General features: G+C 42.4%; 1 protein-coding gene across 3 annotated transcripts in view; it reads right to left on the bottom strand.

Annotated features, from left to right (window-relative positions):
- AKT3 (AKT serine/threonine kinase 3) overlaps positions 1-21,972 on the bottom strand; it is a 295,102-nt gene that overhangs the window by 33,437 nt on the left and 239,693 nt on the right. For all 3 annotated transcript variants that reach the window (XM_074990078.1, XM_074990079.1, XM_074990080.1), the window contains one exon: positions 7,376-7,590. In XM_074990078.1, coding sequence (XP_074846179.1) covers positions 7,376-7,590 — 215 coding nt within the window. The remainder of the gene's footprint in view (positions 1-7,375; positions 7,591-21,972) is intronic.

Below are 21,972 nucleotides of genomic sequence, written 5' to 3'. Positions count from 1 at the left end.
AGTTTGAACACTGTAAATGAACCATGTTCAGCACTTTGGAAGCTCTGGGGGGTGGGGTGAGGATTTGCTGAGTGCAGGGACCCAGCTTTAATCCACAAGTGCTCCAGCCCGGAGCACCCACAAGGATGCCAAGACCATAGATGTTGCCAGATGAGGGAAGTCTGGACTACAGAAGTCCAACCTATATTAAATTAGCTACCTTCCACTTATTGGGTAGATAGGTTACATACAACGGTTAGTAATTCAGTAATTTCATGTTTGAGTTCCTTCAGAATTCTTGGATGGGTGGGACAACAATTCAGATATTTACCCAAAAAATAGCTCTGAAGTGGAGAGTTCCCCCACCTCCTCTGCAGTGAATACCGATGCAAAATAATTCATTTACCTTCTCTTCAATTCATGATGATGTCTTTTTGCTTCTAATGGGTGCTCTTTAGGCACTGTGTCATTCTTTTGCTCTTCTTATTTTCTTTTCTGATTTGGTTTATACTCTTTGTCTTAGTCTCTACTGAGGTGTTTATAAAAACAACTTGTGATGTTTACAGAAGTAGAACCCTTATGACAGCTCCATTCTGTCTAATGAGCCCTAATTTGTGGTGTTCCCATTTTAGAATTGAATGTTACTATAGTGGTCTTTTTGGTATTTTCATCCCTTCAAGCAGTCCTGTAGCACCTTACAGCTGTGGTGTCCAATACGTTCACCACTCACCACAGGTAATGAACAGGACACCACATTGTGGAGGTTCCTGGCTCTGGAGCTGCAGCATGTGGCCCTTTAAATGCGGCACCTCCTAGAGTTGCACACTGGGGGTGCCATCTGCCCACTCTATGCACGCACTCCACCGTTTGCTGAGAGAAATGCAGGGTGGTAGCGGTGGTGGCTCCAGCCACCCCAGTGGCGGCTCTGGCAGATCTCGCAGCCTGAGCAGCAGTGGCTGCAGCAGCCACAGTGGTTCTGGCTACTCCAGCGACTCCAGCGGCCCTGGTTGCTCTGGTGTCCCCTGCAGGGCCCTCTTGGCAGCCCCAGCCACACCAGCAGTGGTGGCTCTGGCAGCCCCAAAGGCTCCAGTGGCCACAGCAGCTCCAGAGGCAGAGGCTCCGGTGACTCTGGTTAGTCACCAACATTGATTTAAAACAGGGTCCTAAGGTTGCCTGGCTCTCAAGAAAAGAGGGGAATTTATTTAGAATGGGGCTTGGGACTGCCTGGCTCTGGGGGAGGGCATTTATTTAGAGCAGGGGGTAGGGGGTTGGCAAATATGGAAGGATGACAACCACAAGTGCGGCCATCTTTGTTTTCCTATTCGACACCGCTGCCTTAAAGACTAACAATTGTAAGACACATTTCTTCAGGAGCCTTATCCACAAAAGCTCATTTTCTAATAAATAAAAATAAATCAAATTGTGAATCTGAAGAAGTGGGTCTTACCCATTAATGAAATTATTAGTCTTTAAGGTGCTAATGGACTGCTTATAGAGGGTGCTTTTTTTTTTTTTTAAATGAAGCTACAAACTAACATGGTTGCCCCTCTGAGACTATTCACCCCTTCAAGGATGCCAAATTTAGTTATGCTATAGGCACTATTATGAAGCAGTTCAGCTATAGCTGCTTAGATCCCGCACTCCGCTTAGGACTAAATCAAATGTTGCCTCTCCCCATGGAGGGAGAGGAGGTGTCCAGGACTAGCTGCTCCAAGAAGAATCATTTATGGAAGTTTATAAATCTTCTTTTTGTATCATGCTGATGTAACTTTTGTTTTGTTTTGTTTTTTTAAAGCTAGGGCTGTCTAGAATGGACCCTTTGACCTGTCCCATTTGGGTGACCCTTACAGGAGTTATAGCTCCCACTAGCATAGCTCTCTGGGTCCTTGAGACACACAAGCCACCTCACCACAACAAGGAAAAGACCATGAGGTAGTTACAGAAACATCGACAAAGAAACTGACAACTACACAAGTTTTGGGAGGAGTTGACAATCCACTCATGTTGAGTATATATATGGAAATAAACCTCTCTTAGAGCTAGAAGGGACTGTGAGAGGTCATCTAGTCCAGTCCCCCACCCTCTTGGCAGGATCCAGCACCATCCCTGACAGATTTTTTTTTAAATCTAATTGCCCCAGGTCCCTAAATTGTCTCCTCAAGGATTGAGCTCACGACCCTGGGTTTAACAGGCCACTGCTCAAACCACTGAGCCATCCCTTCCACCACATAAAAAGCATGACAGGGAAAGATGAAAGGAAGCTGCCCTGCAGAAGACGCTTCTCTCACCCAGGACAATCACTCAGTTTGGTACATGGAATTTTCACACCATGTATCAAGTGGGGAAGACAACACAGATTACAGCAGAGATAAAACAGTGCAAGCTTGCATTGTGGGGCTTGTGTGAGACAAGATGGACACAATCTGGGCAGTTACGCCTGACAACCCTCCTCTGGTCAGGACATGACGAGAGTGCATCACACGCAGAAGATGTGGGCTTTATGTTATCAAGAGAGGCACTGGTGCTTTAATGGAGTGCACAGCAACATCACCATGCATCACACAGCCCAACTGTACACCAAAGTGCGAAAGGTACTAATGGTGCAATGTTATGCACCAAACAATGAAGCAGTTGAAGAATGTAAAATGGACTTCTATTAGCAAATACAAAGTGTGGTGAACCAGAAAGCAAATAAGGAAATGTTGACTTTGATGAGTGACTTCAATGTGCAAATTGGAAGCATATATACAGGCAAACAACAGACCACAGGAAAGGAAAGCCTAGGCACATGAATGAAAATGGAGAGTGTTTTGATGGTTTTTGTTCCTTCAATGGATTGGTGATAGGTGGTAGTGTTTTTCCACACAAAAAGATCCATATGCTCACTGGGATTTGACCAGATCACCAGTCAGAAAACCAGACTGATCACATCTGTATCAGAAGTTCTTTCAGAAGATCGATGCAAGACGTCTATGCTAGAAGAGGAGCAGATGCAGGTTCAGAACACTATTTGGTCATGGTAAAACTTAAGTTCAAGCTCAAGAGGTACACCACAAAAGTGATCAAGCCAGGATTGAGATTCAACACAGAGAAGCTGAAGGATTCACAGACAAGAGCCAATTTCCAAGTGGAGCTGTCCAACACATGTGCACTTCTGGCAAACCTCATCCTGAAAGATACTACTGTGGAACAAATTTGGGAACACACCAAAACAGCCTGGAAACAAACCTGTGATCAAACATTGGGAAAGAGGACAAGATGTCACAAAGAATGGATCACAGCAGAAATTCTGAGGAAAAGTGAAGGAACGGAAGGATAGAAAAGCAGCAATCAACAACAGCAAAACTTGGGCAGCCAGAGTGGAGCCTGGCTGTATTCAGAACTGACTGTATTCAGAAGCCAACAAATAAGTTAAAGGGACTGAAAAACCAGACAAGAAGAACTTTGTGGAAAACCTTGCACAACAAGCTGACCAAGCTGCAGGACACAGAAACTTGAAAGAGCTCTATAATGTCACACACAAGCTTGCTGGGTCAGAGTACAGTGGATCAGCCAGTACAGGATAAGGAGGGGCATGTGCTAACAAACCCAAGTGAGCAGCTCAGTGGATGGAGGAACACTTTGAAGAGCTATTGAACCACCCTGCCCACATGGAACCTCTGAAGTTACCACCTGCAAATATACCTCTGAAAATTAACAGCAGCAGACCTACAAAAGAAGAAATTAGAAAGGCCATTGTCCATCTCAAAATCAGAAAAGCACCTGATCCAAACAACACCCCCGCAGAAGCAATTAAGGCAGGTAGTGAGGCATCAGTCAGCATGATGTATAATCTATTTGGGAAAAACTGTGACACTGAAGAGATCCCAAATGCCTGGAAACATGGCTCATCAAGCTTCTAAAGAAAAGCAACCTGAAGGAATGCAAGAACTGGAGGAGCATCATGTTGCTGTCTATTCCAGGAAAAGTGTTCGATAAGATTCTCTGGGACAGAATGAAGACAGAAATCAATAGACAGATCGGGGAAGAACAGGCCGGCTTCTGAAGCCAGAGATCCTGTACTGACCAAATGGCAACTCTCAGAGAGATCACAGAACAGTCGCTTGAGTGGAACTCCCGCCGGCACATAACATTCATACACTTTGAAAAAGTCTTTGACAGCATTGATAGAAACACTTTGTAGAAACTGCTGCTACACCACGGCATCACATCCAAAATTACAAAGTTGATTTGTTCAACGTATGAACTCTTGACATGTGAAGTTGTTCACAATGCTGCCTTGACAGAATCCTTCATATCCTTCCTGTTCTTGATCACAATGGATTGGATTATGAACAGAACAACAGATGACCATCAACATGGCATTCAATGGACACTTTTCAAACAACTAGAGGACATTGTTTTTGCTGATGATGTCATCTTCTTTTCACACCAACATGAAAGCATGGAAGAAAAGGTCAGAACACCAGACAAAACTGCCTCAATGACTGGACTGAGCATTAACAAAGGAAAGACCAAGACAATGAGGATCAACCAGTCCAGCAACACCACCATCACATTGGGAGGGGATGACCTGGAAGATGTGGAGCAGTTCACCTACTGGAGAAGTATCATGGCATAAATGGAGACATAAATAAGGATATCAGTGCCAAGACAGGGAAAGCAGCAGCTGCATTCAAGACTCTCCATCCAATACAGAGCAAAATTATAAGGTCAAAAGCACATTCTCATGCACTTCCAGCAACATCATATATGCTGTTATGTGCGAACAATGCCCTAACACTTTGTACATTGGACAGACTGGGCAAAACCTTCAAAGAATAAATGGACACAGAGCAGACATCAAGAAACTCAGTACACATAAGCTGTCAGTGAACACTTCAATGGAGTGGACCATTCTGTTAAAGACCTGAGAATTTGCATCCTGGAACATAGAGAATTCAACAACAGATTAGAATGAGAGATTTCTGAGTTAGTGTATGTAGCCAAATTCGACACATCAACATGTGGTATAAACAGAGACATCAACTTCCTCACTCATTACAAGGACTGCTTCCCTTCCCTTTGATGCTCGTAATTATCTCAGACAGGATAATTAACATCCCCCCACGTCTCACCCCCCTCCTTCTATCCTATTTTGTCAGTTTTTATTGCATTTTTTTTCTTTTTGGTCCTCTGTACTCATAAATGTCAGTCTGTATTGGAAATGAAATTGATCTGAAGAAGTGGGTCTGTCCCATGAAAGCTCATCACCAAATAAATAAATCATTTTGTTAGTCTTTAAAATGATGCATTTCTGCTGCTTTGTTTTGTTGGAGTACAGACTAATACAGCTACTTCTCTGTTACTATCCAGTATAGAGTTCACAAATAATATCTGTGAAGATAAAACTGTGAATCTTCAACACAAATGTGAAGTGTGCACTTTTGTATGGATGCGAGACCTGATATACAAAAGAGCCTTCAAATCACAAGCTACAGATATTGATAATCAGATACCTGAGGTACATCCTTCACATCAAATGGCAAGACTTCATCACAAATGAGGAGCTTTGGAACAGAGCAGGACAAGAACCAATTGACATTGAAATCAAGAAAAGAAAGTGGGATGGCTAGGCCACATTCTCAGAAAACCATCATCCAGCATAGTCTGTCAAGCTCTCACATGGAACCCGCAAGGAAAACGCAAAAGAGGAAGACCTTGGACAATGTGGAGAAGGTCTATTGAAATTGAAAGACAACAACTGGGGTACTCCTGGAGCCAGCTAGAAGTTCTGTCCCAAGACAGAGTGAAGTGGAGGAGACTTGTAGCTGACCTATGCTCCGAACAGAGTACAAGGGTTAAGTAGTAGTAGTATCATGTTGATGTGAAAGGGTGGAATATGAGGATAGTTGAAATCACCCATTTTTACTGGATTTTCTCCTTTTGTTGCCTCTTTATTCTCCCTTAGTATTTCAATGTCTCCACCATGATCAGGTGTTTGGCAGTATATTCTTACTGCTATAATACAATCTCTCTCCATCAAGATTTTCAGTGCAAAAGTTTGTGTCATTTAAGACTTTTTTTTACCTTATTTGATTCTATTCTGTCTTTCACACACAGTGCCACTTCCCTGACTAGCATTCCCTATGCTATTCATTTCCATACATGTTATGGATATTACTGTGTCCAAAGGATTATTTTCATTCACCAAATTTCCACGTTTGCCGCATGAATAGCCTCATTTAAAGTCGGGCACTCTAACTCATCCAATCTTAGTATTTAGACTTCTAACATTTATATATAAGTATTTGTAAATTTAGTCAATATAAGCACTTCTATATTCAGTTGCTTGCACATGTATTATTTTTAAATAGGACTATTTTGTTTCTTTGTCTCTCATTAGCTTCCATGTGTAATTTACAGATGCCCTTACTAAGTGATGTCTCTGCCCAAGCTATGTGCTCAATCATACCCGTTAGCTTCCCAGCCCTTAACTTAAAAAACAGTCTACATAATATTATATGACAAGCTAGTTCCATATTGACTTCACTGGAGCCCATCCTCCTATTTAGGCTACTCTTTTCCCAGAAGATTCACCAGTTCCTAATAAACTTAAATCCCTCTGCCCTACACCGTTGTCTTATCCATGCAGTTCTACCTATCTTACTGCCCCTGCACAAGTAACTGGAAGCACTGCAGAGAATGCAGCCATGTATGTCCTGGACTTTAATCTCTTACCTACCAGCCTATATATGGACTCAAGGACCTGTCTCCTACTTTTCACTGTACTATTGATACCTCTATGTATCACAATCACCGGCTCCTTAAAGGAGCAAGGATAGTCAAGCAGGCAGGAGGGACTCTCTTATATCAATAAAAGTCTCCTTCCTGTACTTCCAGGTCTACCTTCAATCCTCCAGTTCAGTCACTCTAGCCTCAACAACCAGTACTCTGTTTCTGAGAGCTATGAGTTGCTTGCACCACACATGCACATTTCACATTTGCCTAGAAGACATGCATGTTGCACTTGGTGCAATAAAGTGGACAGCCCACATCCTGCTACTGGTCTTCTGCTTGCATTTTATTTTTTGGGTTTTTTTATTTGGCCTAAATTTATGGTTAGTTTATAAAGTGAATTGTTTTTCTTTATTCTGTCAGTTGCTTTTCTAAGGGAACTGGTGCCTTTCTTTTAAATCCTTGGGACTTTTCCCCCTGTAGACAAACTCTCCTAACCTTGTCAGTCAACTCATTCAGTCATTATGCATTCTCTTTCACTTCCCCTTCAAGAAAGATAGCATTAGCCTAAATAACTTTGTCTTATTCAGCATAATCCATTAACACAGCTACTACATTAATTTCATTTTTCTAATTTAATAAAGTTAAGATAATTTCATTAGAATTGGTCTACACTTACCGTTTATTTGGATCTTTTATCAGGAGACCCGAAAGTAATGACTTTGCATCTGATGAGAGAGTTCGAGGGAATTTTATGTCCTCCATTAGTATTAATTCAAACAGTTTCTCATGATCCTGGTTGTAGAAAGGTAATCTCCCACACATCATCTCATACATGACAACTCCAAGACCCCACCAGTCCACTGCACGACCATAATCATTGTCTTCTAATACCTAAAACACAAATTAAAAAGCATGCATGGGACACAGATTCCCAAAGCACTGGTCACAGACACTGATCCTACAAAGTTCATTGGGACATATTATGCAACAAGATTCCTCAGAAAAAATGGGGATAAGTAACCTAGACAAGCTGATTTCAATACACATTCATAATAAAATGGAGAAAGGTACCACTGTGGAGCATGGTCATAAAGAAGCCCTAAAGCAATGTAGTAGAGGTGTACAACGTGCATATACATATAATCAACACATCCTGAAAAGTGCTAATTTCTTCAAATACTTTAACAACTCCCCTAAGAACCTTGAAAAACTGTGTGAATTAAAAATTAATAAACTGAATTCCTTCATATGAAAGGCATTGTAATTTTAAGAGCACGGGGCACAAATATTTACCCAGGACACAGATGCTCAAGAGACGAAATACAAAATAAAACTTTATTTTGAAAAGTATCTTTTAAATAAACTGTAAAGGAAATAAGAGGTTTTCTTCTGTGACTTGATAACAAAGATGCATAAATAGAAGAAGGCTTGCCCAGACAAAAGAAGCTGCTGAGAAGGGTTTCACAACGTCTAAACTGTACTGAATAGCCAAAGGAGTGGTCAGATAAATGAAGCAACTTGGAAGGGATGCAGAGCGAGAGACAAGTGCCTGTAGGTCACTTACATTCAATGCAGAGACACGGGGAGGGAAGGGGAAGAAAGGTGCATTTAAAAAAGAAAGCCAAATTTATTTGATACTTTGGAATGAGGAAGAAACCAGTGTAATTGTTTGGGCATAGAATCATATAACACTGGACTGGAAGGTACCTCAAGAGGTCATAGTGTCTACTCCCCTGCCCTCACAACAAGACCAACCATCATCTAGACCATCCCCAACAGATGTCTATCTAACCTGTTCTTAAATATCTCCAGTGATGGAGATTCCACTATCTCCCTAGGCAATTTATTCCTGTGTTTAACCACCCCAACAGGAAGTTTTTCCTAATGTTCAACCTAAACCACCCTTGCTGCAGTTTAAGCCCATTGCTCCTTGTCCTATCCTCAGAGGCTAAGAGAACTATTTTTCTCCCTCCTCCTTGTAACCCTCTTTTAGGTACTTGAAAACCATTATCGTATCCCGTCTAAGTTTCCTCTTTTCTAAACTAAACAACCCTAGTTCTTTCAGTCTTCCCTTATAGCTCATGTTCTCCAGAACTTTAATCATTCTTGTTGCTCTTCTCTCCAGTTTCTCCACATCTTTCTTGAAATGTGGTGCCCAGAACTGAACACAGTACTCTAATTGAGGCCTAATGAGTGCTGAGTAGAACAGAAGAATGACTTCCTGTGTCTTGTTCTCAACACACCTCCTAATGCATCCCAGAATCATGTTGGCTTTTTTTGCAACAGCATCAGACTGTTGACTCATGTAGCTTGTGGGCCGCTTTCACCCGTAAATCCCTTTCTTCTGCAGTACTACTACTTAGACAATCGCTTCCCATTTTGTATGCATGAAGCTGATGGCTTCTTCATAAGTGGAGTACTTTGCACTTGTCCTTATTAAACTTCATCCTGTTTACCTCAGACTATTTCTCCAGTTTGTCCAGATCATTTTGAATTCTGACCCTATCCTCCAATGCAGTTGAAACCCCTCCCAGCTTTGTAACATCTACAAACTTAATAAGTGTACATTCTATCCCAGTATCTAAATAGTTGATGAAGATATTGAATAGAACCGGTCCCAGAACAGACCCCTTAGGAACCCCACTTGTTATGCCCTTCCAGTATGACTGCGAACTATTAAGAACCACGCTCTGAGAATGGTTATCTAGCCAGCCATGCACCCACCTTATAGTAGCCCCATCTAAGTTGTATTTGCCTAATTTATTGATAAGATGATCATGCCAGGCTGTGTCAAATGCCTTACTAAAGTCCAGGTATACCACGTCCACTGCTTCTCCCTTATCCACAGCTTGTTATCCTGTCAAAGAAAGTTCTCAGATTGGTCTGGAACGATTTGTTCTTCACAAATCCATGCTGGCTGTTACTTATCACCTTGTTTTCATCCGGGATGTACTTCTATGTACCTGTGACAGAGCAGCAAGCAGCATCTGCACATGCTGGGAGTAAAGACTTTGGGAAGTGACCAAAAAAGGAGTCACAATGGCCAAAGTGAGAGGTGATTTAGACATAAACAGACATGGCTGGCTTAAACTATACTACTTAAAAAGACCTTTAGGTATTTGCTTTATGGATGAATGTTCAAATCTAATTGGAAACAGATAAATGAAGAATATTATTTCACACAAAACACAATTAGTTCATGGAACACCACCACCACAAATGAACACAGAGGCCAAGAGCTTAGCAGAATTCAAAAAAGGAGACAATGGATAATGTGTATCCAGATGTGCTTTCTACAAACGAAAAAAAAAAATCTAAAAGAAATTAATTCTCACACTTTAGGACGCAAGGCAACCTATAACCAGCAAAGGTTAGGAAAAAACTTTTCCACTTGTCCTACACCCAGTTTCTTCCATAAACGTCTCCTAACATGTTGAATAGCAACAGAGGTCTAAGGAAGTGCATCTGTCCCACAAAACCTCATCAGCTAATAAATTATTTTGTTAGTCTTTAACGTGTTACATGACTGCTGTTTTCCGTGTCTCCTAACAGAGCTTCTTACACCTTGCTCTGAAGCATTGGATATGAGGCAGCATAAGAGACAAAATACAGATGAGGGGAACTACTGGTCTGGGTCAGTATGGCAATTCCAATGGCCTCATGTCAATTCATACACTCAAATACTTTGGGCTTGTCTACACTAAGTGCAAGGTCAATGCACTAGAGGCTGATCTTCTGGGGTTCGATTTAGTGGGTCTAGCATGGATCTGCTAAATTGAATGCTGAGGGAGCCCCTGTTGACCCATGTACTCCTCGTAATTATGACAAGTAATGGAGGTCAATGAGAGAGATTCTCTGCTGTGGGAACAGTGGAGAAATTTGACCTAAGGTATGTTAACTCCAACTTTGCTATTCTTGCAGCTGGAAATGCATACCCTAGGCTTACTTTCTCCCCAGGCTGTCCTTCATCTTCACTACCATTAAAAATTAGAAGTAGTATGATGAAAACGCACATTACTAAGGGCATATATATAACTAAGATTAAAAACAGTAAGTTTTAACAAATTAACTCACGTTATTTATATAATTATATTTAGTTACACAAAAACACAAACACTTATTATACCATAATTTGATATATTCAAGGAATTTATTAAATTTTGGAGAGTGTATTATTCAAATATTTTCCTGTATGTACCAATGTAACCAAATGGAATAAAAATATTTCTGCTTTTTAAGATTAAATATTATATGAGTTGGAGAGTGTTGCATGCTATTCACTGAAAAATTGAAAATCTATTTGTGATATTTAGAATCTTTGTCTCAGAGGAAAGATGTTAATTTTTTAACTATGCAGTCATTTCTATTGTTAGCCTTTATCTGTAACGACAGCAAAATAAATAAAATGGTAACACAACGATGTGTAAGATAAGGTGTTGACTGAATGCGTGATTTAGAAAACAGCAATGGGGGGAAAAAAACTTTCATTTTCTGAACAAGGCATTATTTCCTGGCCCAGAGTGTACTGTATGTAGAGTTTTACCTAATAACAATAATAAAAGCATGAGAAACTTTTTTGCTGCATTCCCGTAACAACAAATCAGTGGTACAAAGAGCGAAATGTGATATTTCACTTTTTTTACATAAAATAATAAATAAGCATAAACACTGGATTAACTGCCTTGTGAACCCACGTATCACCAGCTGAGTTATCATCCCCAGCTGGCAAAACTGGCAACCCTTTATTTTTGCTTAAATACCTGGTTTACAGCCAAACAGAGAAGCAACTGCATTCAAAGGTTTTAGTTTACGAAAAAGAGCTATAAAAATGTTCAATTATGGAAAATGGGTCAATTTATCATATTATAAATGCATAATGAAGACATAGTAAATGCATGCAATTTAAAATAATTTTTTTTTACATTAGAAATATTATGAGCACAATTCTGTGTTAAAACTTTTTCATCATATATGAGATGTGGAAAGTCACTGGCACTGGTGGGTGCTCAATACCTCCAAGGACAAAGCCTATATTAAGTGTATATGTAAAAAGTATCTGTATATTTTCTCTAAGTGCTGCAGTATCTTTTTTCAACCAATTTTTAAATCTGCATTATTTTTAAAAATTAAATACATATTAAGGTCAGGAAACTCTTCAACTGAATTGATTATGCACCCCTTTTAGGGCTGCACAGCCCACAAAGCTTAAAGGAGCACAACATAGAGTTTAGTAGTTTACTATTCCCATAACAGTATTTTAAGGCTGTCTGTAAGTACACCACACAACTGCAAAGAAACAGGAAGAAAACACAGAAATGATGACTATAATGAAAACATAATCAACAGTTTAATTTGCTTAAAACAGGTGCTTATTTAAGTCACAGGCTTGCCTCTGTCCCACCAGATGAAGTTGACACTACTCAAGTTATTCAAGTACCTTTTGGATTTTTCTTTTCTCTCTTTTTTTCTCTTTTCTCATTTGCCCCTGGGACACTTTAATAAAAGTTTCCAACAGTTCTAATGTCACCCCTCTGTTCAAAGAGCATAAGAGCCTTCTATAAGGGTCAATAAAGAGGTGTGGACGAATGGGGATGATTTCAGTATGCAGATGATAGCCAATGATACTTCATCATATCAAGTTATTGCAGGTGTCTTATTTACCCAGTGTTCAATGGCGAACAGGATGTGGGTGGAAGCTAGCTCACTAAGGTTCAAATCGGTTAACATTGTGGGCTGGGGGAAGACTCAAGAAATGAAATAGTATGGATACTAAATGAGGGAGTATGCCTGCCATTTGTTAATACAGGTCAAAACTTCAAGATTATGTTGAGTCCTGTACATCTAGATAGCAGCCAAAACATTTGAATTTGACCAGAAGATTATAAGTGTAATTCTCAGTAAGATGTTAAAAGTGACCATAAAAACAGTTACCTGTTTATAACTGGTGTTCTTGGAGATGTGCTGGGGTGCGTGCTCGCTACGTGTACCTGTGCTGGCTGTGCCAGAAGATTTTCCCTCACAGGTATTTGTAGGGGACTAGCCCTTGCTCTTCTCATCCTCACTTCCTTCTTGCTGGAAATGGCAACAAGTGGGAAAGAGATTGGGTCGTGGAATAGACATGAGAAACACCTCAAAGAACACATGTTACAAAGCAGATAATTCTCTTTTCTTCATCTGCACACACTTTGGAACACACTCATGTCCATTCCACACAAGGTAACTCCCAGCAGTAACAATGGAGGTGGGTAGTTCATGGATGTGCCACTTGAAATACCAGTCTGCCAAATCCAACCTCCTCTCTGGCCTGCTGGTTGATGACGTAATGTGCTGTGAACACGTGAACTGAGGAACAGGTTGCAGCTCCACTGATGTCCTGGATGGGCACGTCGGCCAGGACAGCCAATGAGAATGCCTGCTCTCTCACTGAGTGAGCTTTTACTAGCAGCAGTGATGGAACCCATGTTAGCTCATAATAGACCCTGATGCAGGATGCAATCCAACTGGACATGTTTTGAAAGGAGAAAGGTGGCCCTTCATCTGATCCACCATCATGATGAAGAACTGTGACAATATGCAGAAAGGCTAGGTCCACTCCAGATAGAAAGTCAACACCTGGTAAACGTCCAGGGCATACAAACACATATATTCACTAGATTTATATGGCCTGAGGCAAAATACGAGCAGGAAGATGTCCTCGTTGATGTGGAAGGAAGAGGTCACCTTCAGAAGAAAGGCCAGATAATGTTGCAGTTGCACCTTACCATGGCACAATGACCAGAGGATGAAAAGCCAAGATGGTGACTAGATGGACCTTGATGGAGTATAGCACCAAGTTCTACTTCTTCAGCATGAGCAGATAATGCAGGATGTCCTGTACAGATAAAGCTGTTGGGGATATGTAACACTCAGACATGCAGTAGGACAATCTGCTCCACTTGGCCAGGTAAGTCAGCTTAGTGGAAAGCTTTCTACATCCCCAGAGAACCTGCTGTACCTCCCTGGAACAGGCTTGCTCTTCAGGATTTAACCATGCAGCATACTCTCTGTGAGATGGAGGGAGGTAAAATTGGTTGCAGAAGTTGATTGTAGTCCTGGGATACAAGCTCCCAGCAGGTGGAAAGTAATACTATTTAATCCAGTAGCATGCCAAACCAAGAGAGATCTGCTCAATTTATCTACCAATGTGTGCCTGACATCAGAGAGGTGATAGGCTTCATGGTGACTTGCATGTCAAATGGTTCAGTGCTTACTCACAGAGGAACAATGACTGTGCTCCCCCAGCCTGCTGATATAAAGCATAGAGGTCGGCCCTATTGCCTCTCAACACACCAACTACATGGCTGGACAGCTGCAGCAGGAACATTCCACGTGCTAGACAGACTGTTCTCAGTTCTTTGACATTATGTGCAGCTGCAGCACCGCATGGACCCCATGACTCTGGTCTGCATTCTTGCCATGGTACACTTCTGCAAATGAGTCTAGGCAACCACATCTTGACCATAATAATATTGTCTGCCATGACTCCCCTGCTCAGAATAAAGACTTGTGACTGAACTAAACCCCGGGCTGTTTCACAGCCTGGAGCTCGGTTCACAGGCTAAGGCCGGGGCGAAGCAGGGGGCGGAGAAATGATCAGAGTCAGGAATAGTTTGTGTCATCATCCATCTTCAGTAAGGTATGAGGGGAGTTGCTTGGTGCAAGTGAGCAGAAAAAGTTCTCTTGTACCTTAATGTATCTTCCCTACAGCACAGTGGGACCTGCTGGGACTAGGAGTAACTGTTTTTAGAACAGTCTCAGAGAGGTAGTCGTGTTACTCGGTATCTTCACAAAACTAAAAAGCAGTCCTGTAGCAGATGAGCTTTTGTGAGACAGACCCACTTGATCACGATTCTCCACATCTGAAGAAGTGGGTCTGTCCCACGAAAGCTCATCTCCTAATAAATGATATTGTTAGTCTTTGAGGTGCTACAGAACTGGTTTTGGGTTTTTTTTCTGTTTTATTCTTAGAACTGTTCATTTTTGGATAAGCAGAAACTTTCAAGTGCAGCCATAGAACTGAAAATTAAGTACAATAGCTTTGCAACATACTAATTTGTAAGTTGTATCCTAGGTATATGCACAATAGATACTTTATGTCAGTAGTTAATTGACAAATGCTATTAGAGTGACCAAGGCAAGTATAAATATGGATTAAAAAGAAATAATTAATTGGAAGGGATTGAATAAGGTAAGCCACTGCCTGATTCACTGTAACCAGAAGGTGCAACCTGTTCTTACCAGCAATTGAATTATGGACACCTCTTTGCATGGGAAAGGAAAGAGGCCACGACATTCCATCTGACAACTGTAAGTCTGCTAACAGTAGAACTGTGTATACTTTGTACAAACGAAGTTCACTAACGGTAGAACTTAGTATGATTTATAAAAATCAATTGTAAGTTTGCTTGTCACTTACCCTCTGTATTGAAATAAATTTATATAACTTTGAATTACTTGCCTGTACTGTTTTGGGGATCTGACACCTGGAGTGACTCCTGATCAGCTAGTCATCTGAATATGGGTAGATCAGGATGCCCCAATGTTTGAGGTAAGCTGCCACCACTGATATGCACTTGTAAATACTTTCAGTGCTGTCACCAAGCCCAAGGAGAGCACTGGTGGCCTTCAAAGATTATGATGTGAAAGTACACATCCTTCCAATCAAGGGTGTCATATCAGTTGTCCGAATCCAGGGAGAGAATGAGGAAGACCTAGAATGGGGCATAAGCCTCCTTTGGCCTTCAGAATCATAAAATACTTGGAGTAGAACCCTTGACTCTGAAGTCTGGGGGAATTCCAATACCACTCCCAGCTGGAGTAGGGTTTGCATCTCCTGATTCAGCAAATTGTCATAAAGGAGTCCCAGAAAAGGGTCAGGGAAGGAAAGAGTGGGGGAGCACAAACAAATTATTGGGTACAGCCTTGTCTCCAGGCACTGAGGACCAAGTGGTCCAGTATTATGGAGGTCCAGGCCTGGAAGAAAGAAAAGCAGTTGGAGAAGCAGGAGGGCAGGATCCAGTGTCAAGACTGAAACATTCTGCCCAGGCACCATCCTCAAAATACTACTGCCGCCCCTTCTGGGATTGGGTAGAACTGGCCTGTATGGGAATGAAGGTCTGATAACCTTGCCTACATCTGAAGGTTTTGGCTGTCTTTAGAAAGGGGTCCTCCTCATGCTGACCCCACAGCTGGGGAACAGGCTGCAGTTCAAAGCCCTGCCTCTGCGGCCCAGACACAGAGACATAGGATCGCAAGAGTAGTGCGAGAGTCTTTGAGGCCATGCAATTCCTCACTGTTTGTTCCTCAGATGAAGCCCAGCCATGAAAGGGGAGGTACTGGATAGTTTGCTGGGCCTCTATGGACAGACCCAACTGCAGCTATGCCACTCATCTCATTGAGACAGCAGAGGCCATGGTCCATGTGGCAGAGTCTGCCATATCTGCAGTAGGGTAAACCTGTTGATTTGCATGTAAGAATTTCAATTTTCACTGTCCTTAAAACACAAGCAAACCTAAACATGGTCTTGTACACATACAGCAAAATACCAGTACCAGCTAACAAAATTTATTTAATTGGCTGGCAGCTGTATTTCAGGTCTGATTCCGATATATGGTATAGAAAGTTACTTTTTAAAGCAAAAAATAAATAAATAAATAACTGCCCCATATTTATAGTTGCATCAATTTAGACAGTAAATACCTCATTAGTCAAGGCTGGCCATTCTCTAGAAAACCACTCATCTTTTCTCTACCCAGCCACAAAAGTGAGACAATCAAATATATTTAATGTTTTTTTAAGTGAGTTCACCATCTGCTAACCAAGTTTTAACGCAAATCCTATTAGCCAGTTATGGTATTGACTGAATACATGATGGGACACTGCTTTACGTAAGTGGGATACATTTTTCCAAATAACTTTCTGCTGCCATGACATGGAAATAATGAACTAGAAAAGGATGTGAAGACATCCTTCACAGAACAGAGCATGTATCCACTTATAAGCACTGATTAATGTAGTGTTGTTACTACTACTTCTTTAAAGGTTCAAACCATTACTGGCTTCTCAAAATCTTCCTCCTTATTATACACAATTTCATGCAATCCACAATTTATTTACCATATGGTACAAAAAAAGCAATCTCATGATTTTAACTTTTTTTAAACTCTACTAATCTAACACAGGACAATAGAAGTCTCCACTTTCCATTGTCAGTCTCTTGCAAACTGTTGTTCATATGACTTATTTTTAAAGGCAACAGAAAAATCACTTTCACATTGTAATGTACATGAATCATTAGCATTAAAGAGAAGACTTCATGGGGTACAGAACACCCTTGTCATTGTCTATTCACAGTCTCTGTCAATGTACTAGAGATATGCACTATGACAAGAAAACGCAGACCCTGTCATAGCTTATTGCTCAATCAATTCTGACAGAACAGATGGGAAAAAATTAAAACAACTAAACAAACTGTCTGCACACCTATGTTGTGAAAGAAAACTGAGAACTTGGATACACCAATTTACAGTTAATTCAGGGGAAAAAATCTTTTCAATTAACCTTACAGTTCAGGTGAACAGTATGCACCTAATAATTTCTACTAACACTTCACACACTCTGATCATTGCAATTGTTGGTCTATTAGCAAATATTCACCACTCATATTTTTTTAAAAAAAAGTTAAAATGTATTTGTTATAACTCTGAATTACAGCAAATCTTGCAACAACAAAAAATTACATAATTTAAAGCTCTTATCAACAGCAGAGATAGGTAATTTTAGAACAGCCTCAGACACCTATTACTTAAACACAGCAAGGAAGTCACTGGTACAGAAGGTTGCGGTGGTGCCTGTAAGCACCTGCTGAGCCTCAGACTAGGACCATTAGAGTTCCAGGCCACTAACATCTCTGCATCACCACAGGAGGACCCAGTGAGGCTGACTCAATAGGAAATACCACTCAATGGTACCTGAATGGCAGCCCCTTGTAGCCCACTGATTGGCTGGTACTAGTACTTAAACCAGGAAGCCAAGAAGGGAGCTGCCTTAGCAACAACACAGACTGTCTGCCACACACTGCTCATGACAGAACCTACCCTTTGTTTTCTGATCCTGGTTTGTCCTCAACTTAGTATTTTGATTATCTGTAGCCTTACCTCAGTCTCTTGGTAACCCAACTCTGGCTGATGTCTGACTCTCAGTTTGTCCTCTGGCCTGGTTCAGTCAGTCTGAATTCCAACTCCTGCTCAGACCAGTAGATCTGACCAATCATGTGCTGGTAGTCACAGGATCAAATTATGAGTTCTGTAAGTTTAACTGTTTCTAAAGAAAAGAGTTACCCGTTCTGCAGCTGGTGTTCTTTGACACATGCTGCTCATGCCCATCCGACATTAGGCATGTGCCCTCACCACATGCACTAGAGCCCAAAATTTCTCTCTCAACTGTATCTGCAAGGGAGCAGCTCTGGCTCCCTGTGGAGAGGCATCTACATGGTGCAGTATAAGGTACGCTACCTGCTCACCCCACCCTCAGTTTCTTCTTGCCAGAAACTCTAACCGTGGGAAAGCAGGGAGAGCTGCAGATTGGACATGAGCAACACACATAAAAAAAACACCAGTTACAGAACAGGTAACTATCCGCTATTCTTCAAGTGTTTGCATGTGTCCATTCTACATTACCATGGAAGCAAGCAGGAATTCACAGCTGCATGGGACTTTAACACAGCTTTATTGTCTCTGGCCTTCTGAATGATGGCATAGTGAGACACTATGACTCTATGAATGGGTATGTGCATCACTCTGGTCAAATGGCCACAGATGATCAGCAGTGGCAAGACCTCCACCTTCAGGATATGTGGGACAGGGAGCAGGAGCTAAGCAGCTGGAAGTGCTGGCAAGTGAGTCTGGAGAGGACCAGAGTAAGGTCCCCCTGTGAAATAGGGGGCTCCGCTTGTTGGTAAAGTATCTCAAGCTCTTCAAGAGTCTGACCATCACATCACAATAAAACACCACCTGACCCTACATTGGCTGGTAGAACATGGCGATGGCTGCAAGGTGCACTCTGATAGAAGAATGCACTAGACCCTGTTCCTTAGTTGCAGTAAGTAGTCCAAGAGGGACTGCACCAAAAAACACAAGGGAGAGAGGCTATCTCCAACATCCAGTGCGAAAACCGTGTCCACTTGGTCAGGTAGGTCAGTCTCCTGGATGGCTTCTTGCCTCTCAGAAGGACTGGCTGTACCCCCTCCAAGCAGATATGTCAGGACAAAGTATTTGCACTCTGCCTGCCTGGAGATGAGGAGCAGGGAAAAGTGGGTTTGCCACAAGGCTCTAGGTATTTTTGATACCTCTTTGTGAAGAGGAAGGGCCATATTAGCAGGAACAAGATGATGTTAAACAAGAAGTCTGCCTGCTCCTCCAACTCTTCCACCTGTGGGCTGAAGTTGGTCGCAACCCTCTTCAACAGCTCCTGATACAATTAGTGTCTGAGGGGCTGTGGTGATAACTTCATCTGGATATGATAATGAAAAAGCTGGTACTGCAGGTTCCACAGCGTCCATTGGTGCTCCAGCAGGTTAACCTCCTTTGTTCACATGGACCAGGGAGAGACTTTTCCTCTGAGGCCTCGAATACCAGAGGCAGTTGGGCCATTGGCCTGTCCAAAACTCCTGACACTGAGTGGACAGGTTGGCAGGGTTGAGTGAGCCCCATGGGGCCTGAAAGTATGGGAGGCTGTCCTACTAATACCAAGCCCTGGTCCATATCAGAGCCAAATCTGGAGCAGTTGGTACCCAAAGACCAAGATGTACTGGATCAGCAACTTAAAGTATGGCAGCATCTTAGAATATGGCAGTCTGAGAAAGAACAGTCTGAGAGGGATGTGTGCCTCCACAGAAACCTTGGCGACCATCAGTACTCAACAGATCCTCAGAGGAAGACTGACAATGCTCACCTCACATTCAGAGACTGGTACCTGGATGAGAAGCAAGATCAAGAAGTATTGCAGGGTAGTTGCTGGGAAGAGCTCCCCAAACAGTGACAGCCGGCTTGGAGGTCAATGGCAGGACCCATGGCTCTCTATCATGAGAATGTTACTGGGATCTGTAATGGCAACTCTGCAATGCGAGGGAGTGGTCCAGATGTTCTTTCTGGGAGGTGCATGCCTTTGTGGGTCTGCTCCAAGTTACCAGCAAGATATGCCTTGAATCCTGTTGATGGCGCTCATGGTCTTATGACCACAGAAGGCTCTGCTGTGACTGTCTCCCCAGACTGGTGGTGGAACATTCCATATGGTAGGAAGTAAGTGCCACTGGAGTCAGGGTAGACAAAAGGGTTCCAAGGTAGGCCTACCCTGAAGTCTGGGCACTGCTGCAACCAGTGTGCATTTCCTCTACACCCTGGAGAACTCTGGGCATCAACAGCACCTGTAGCTGATGGAGGCCCACCTCTGTGTCCAGGCCAGGTTTGCAAACAATGGAAATAGATCCTGACAAATGGTGTCACACGTGTTTATGAAGTCATGTTATCAAAAAGAGAAAGGCAAGTTACCAGGCCCTTCCCACTAAATACCACTTCATAATTATGCTCCACTGAGCCTCAGCATCAATGTAAAATGTAAGGGTTTCAATGCAGTTCCATAGAGGCTTACAAGATTTTAATCTTGTTTTTGATGAGTTCTGTGGGTCATAACGCAACAGGATCCTTATGTTTCCATTGACATGATTGAGAAAGTGAGATGTCTGGTAGCTCTTCTAATCTGTTCTGCAAAACACCATCCCTGATCTCTGGGATTCTGGCATAGCAGATTGTTCCCACCACACAGATTCCTATGTGGCCCATGATAATGAATGTAGACAAGACTGAATACTTGGTCTCTTTCAGTGTGGTCTCAATCCCATGAATACAGGGTCCCCTCCCAAGCTTCAGAATCCTATCAGAAGCCATTGCATGCTAATCGAGGGCCTCCATCCATGGGCACTGCCATCTCTGCAATACAACCAACCCACCCCTGGCCCCAAGATTAGTAGTCAGTATGATGGCTCACTTGTAGCCTGAGAAGGATTCTTGCAACAGACTCACAGGTACCAACCTGCATCAATGTGATCCGACAAGTCCTTCGTGATTACTTCATGCCTACAGGAAGTGAAGCCTCCCTCAGCTCGGAACCCCCAAAAGACCCAACCGAGTGAAGATGGCCCAGTAGAGCAGCCCACCAAGGTGGCTCTTAACATACCAGTACTGTCATTTTTATCCTTGAATGAACTGTCATGGGGCCACTGCCCATAGTCCCTAAGGACACAGCGAAGTTCACCAGGAACTGCTGCAGAGGGTTGACTTAAACCTGGGGATGGCGGAGTCCTTGAACACTTTCTTTAATGGACTCTTGTGCACCACCCTTAAGACATTGGGCCTTTCTGTCCCCCAGTAGCAGAGAAAGTCCTTTAAATCATACCCTCCTCCTAGCAGTGGGATCAGCACAAGTAGGACCCTTCCCCCAAGATGGCGAGGGCATTTAAGCACTGGCAGGATCATCAGGCCTCAATCTCCCTAAGCCACATAACACTAGTGAGGATAGCCTCTTGGATGCATTACGTATCCTTCGAGCACTGGTGTTATATCTGGAATGGACCAAGCCTTCTGCAGATTTAGCAGTCCTTCACTGCCATGGCAGATTGGATGAAAGACCTCTCAACCTGCTCTCAAAGGATTTCAACTGGATTACATCCTGCATATAGACTTGATATGAGTTAGACTAGGCTCTGCCACTGCAGATGAATGCCCACTCCACAAGAACGCAGGCTTCCTGATACATGTGCTGATCCAGGACATCTACAGGAGTTGTAACATGCTCATTGGTCTACACATATACTGACTATATATACTCACCTGAGACTTAAAATTCTGCCTGGTTACGCCGATATCAATTATCAGAGGTGTAGCCATGTCAGCTGATATCAATAATTCCCTTCCTGGAAGAGGGCACTATAATTTATATCTCTTGGGCTACGTCTACACGTGAAGCCTACATCGAAGTAGCTTATTTCGATGTAGCAACATCAAAATAGGCTATTTCGATGAATAACGTCTACACGTCCTCCAGGGCTGGCAATGTCGATGTTCAACTTCAACGTTGCGCAGCACCACATCGAAATAGGCGCTGCGAGGGAACGTCTACACGCCAAAGTAGCACACATCAAAATAAGGGTGCCAGGAACAGCTGCAGACAGGGTCACAG

Source organism: Carettochelys insculpta, chromosome 3, assembly GCF_033958435.1.
Source record: "Carettochelys insculpta isolate YL-2023 chromosome 3, ASM3395843v1, whole genome shotgun sequence".
Taxonomy (NCBI): domain Eukaryota; kingdom Metazoa; phylum Chordata; order Testudines; family Carettochelyidae; genus Carettochelys; species Carettochelys insculpta.
Note: the sequence above shows the minus strand (reverse complement) of the source record. Positions and strands in the feature narration are given on the sequence as shown.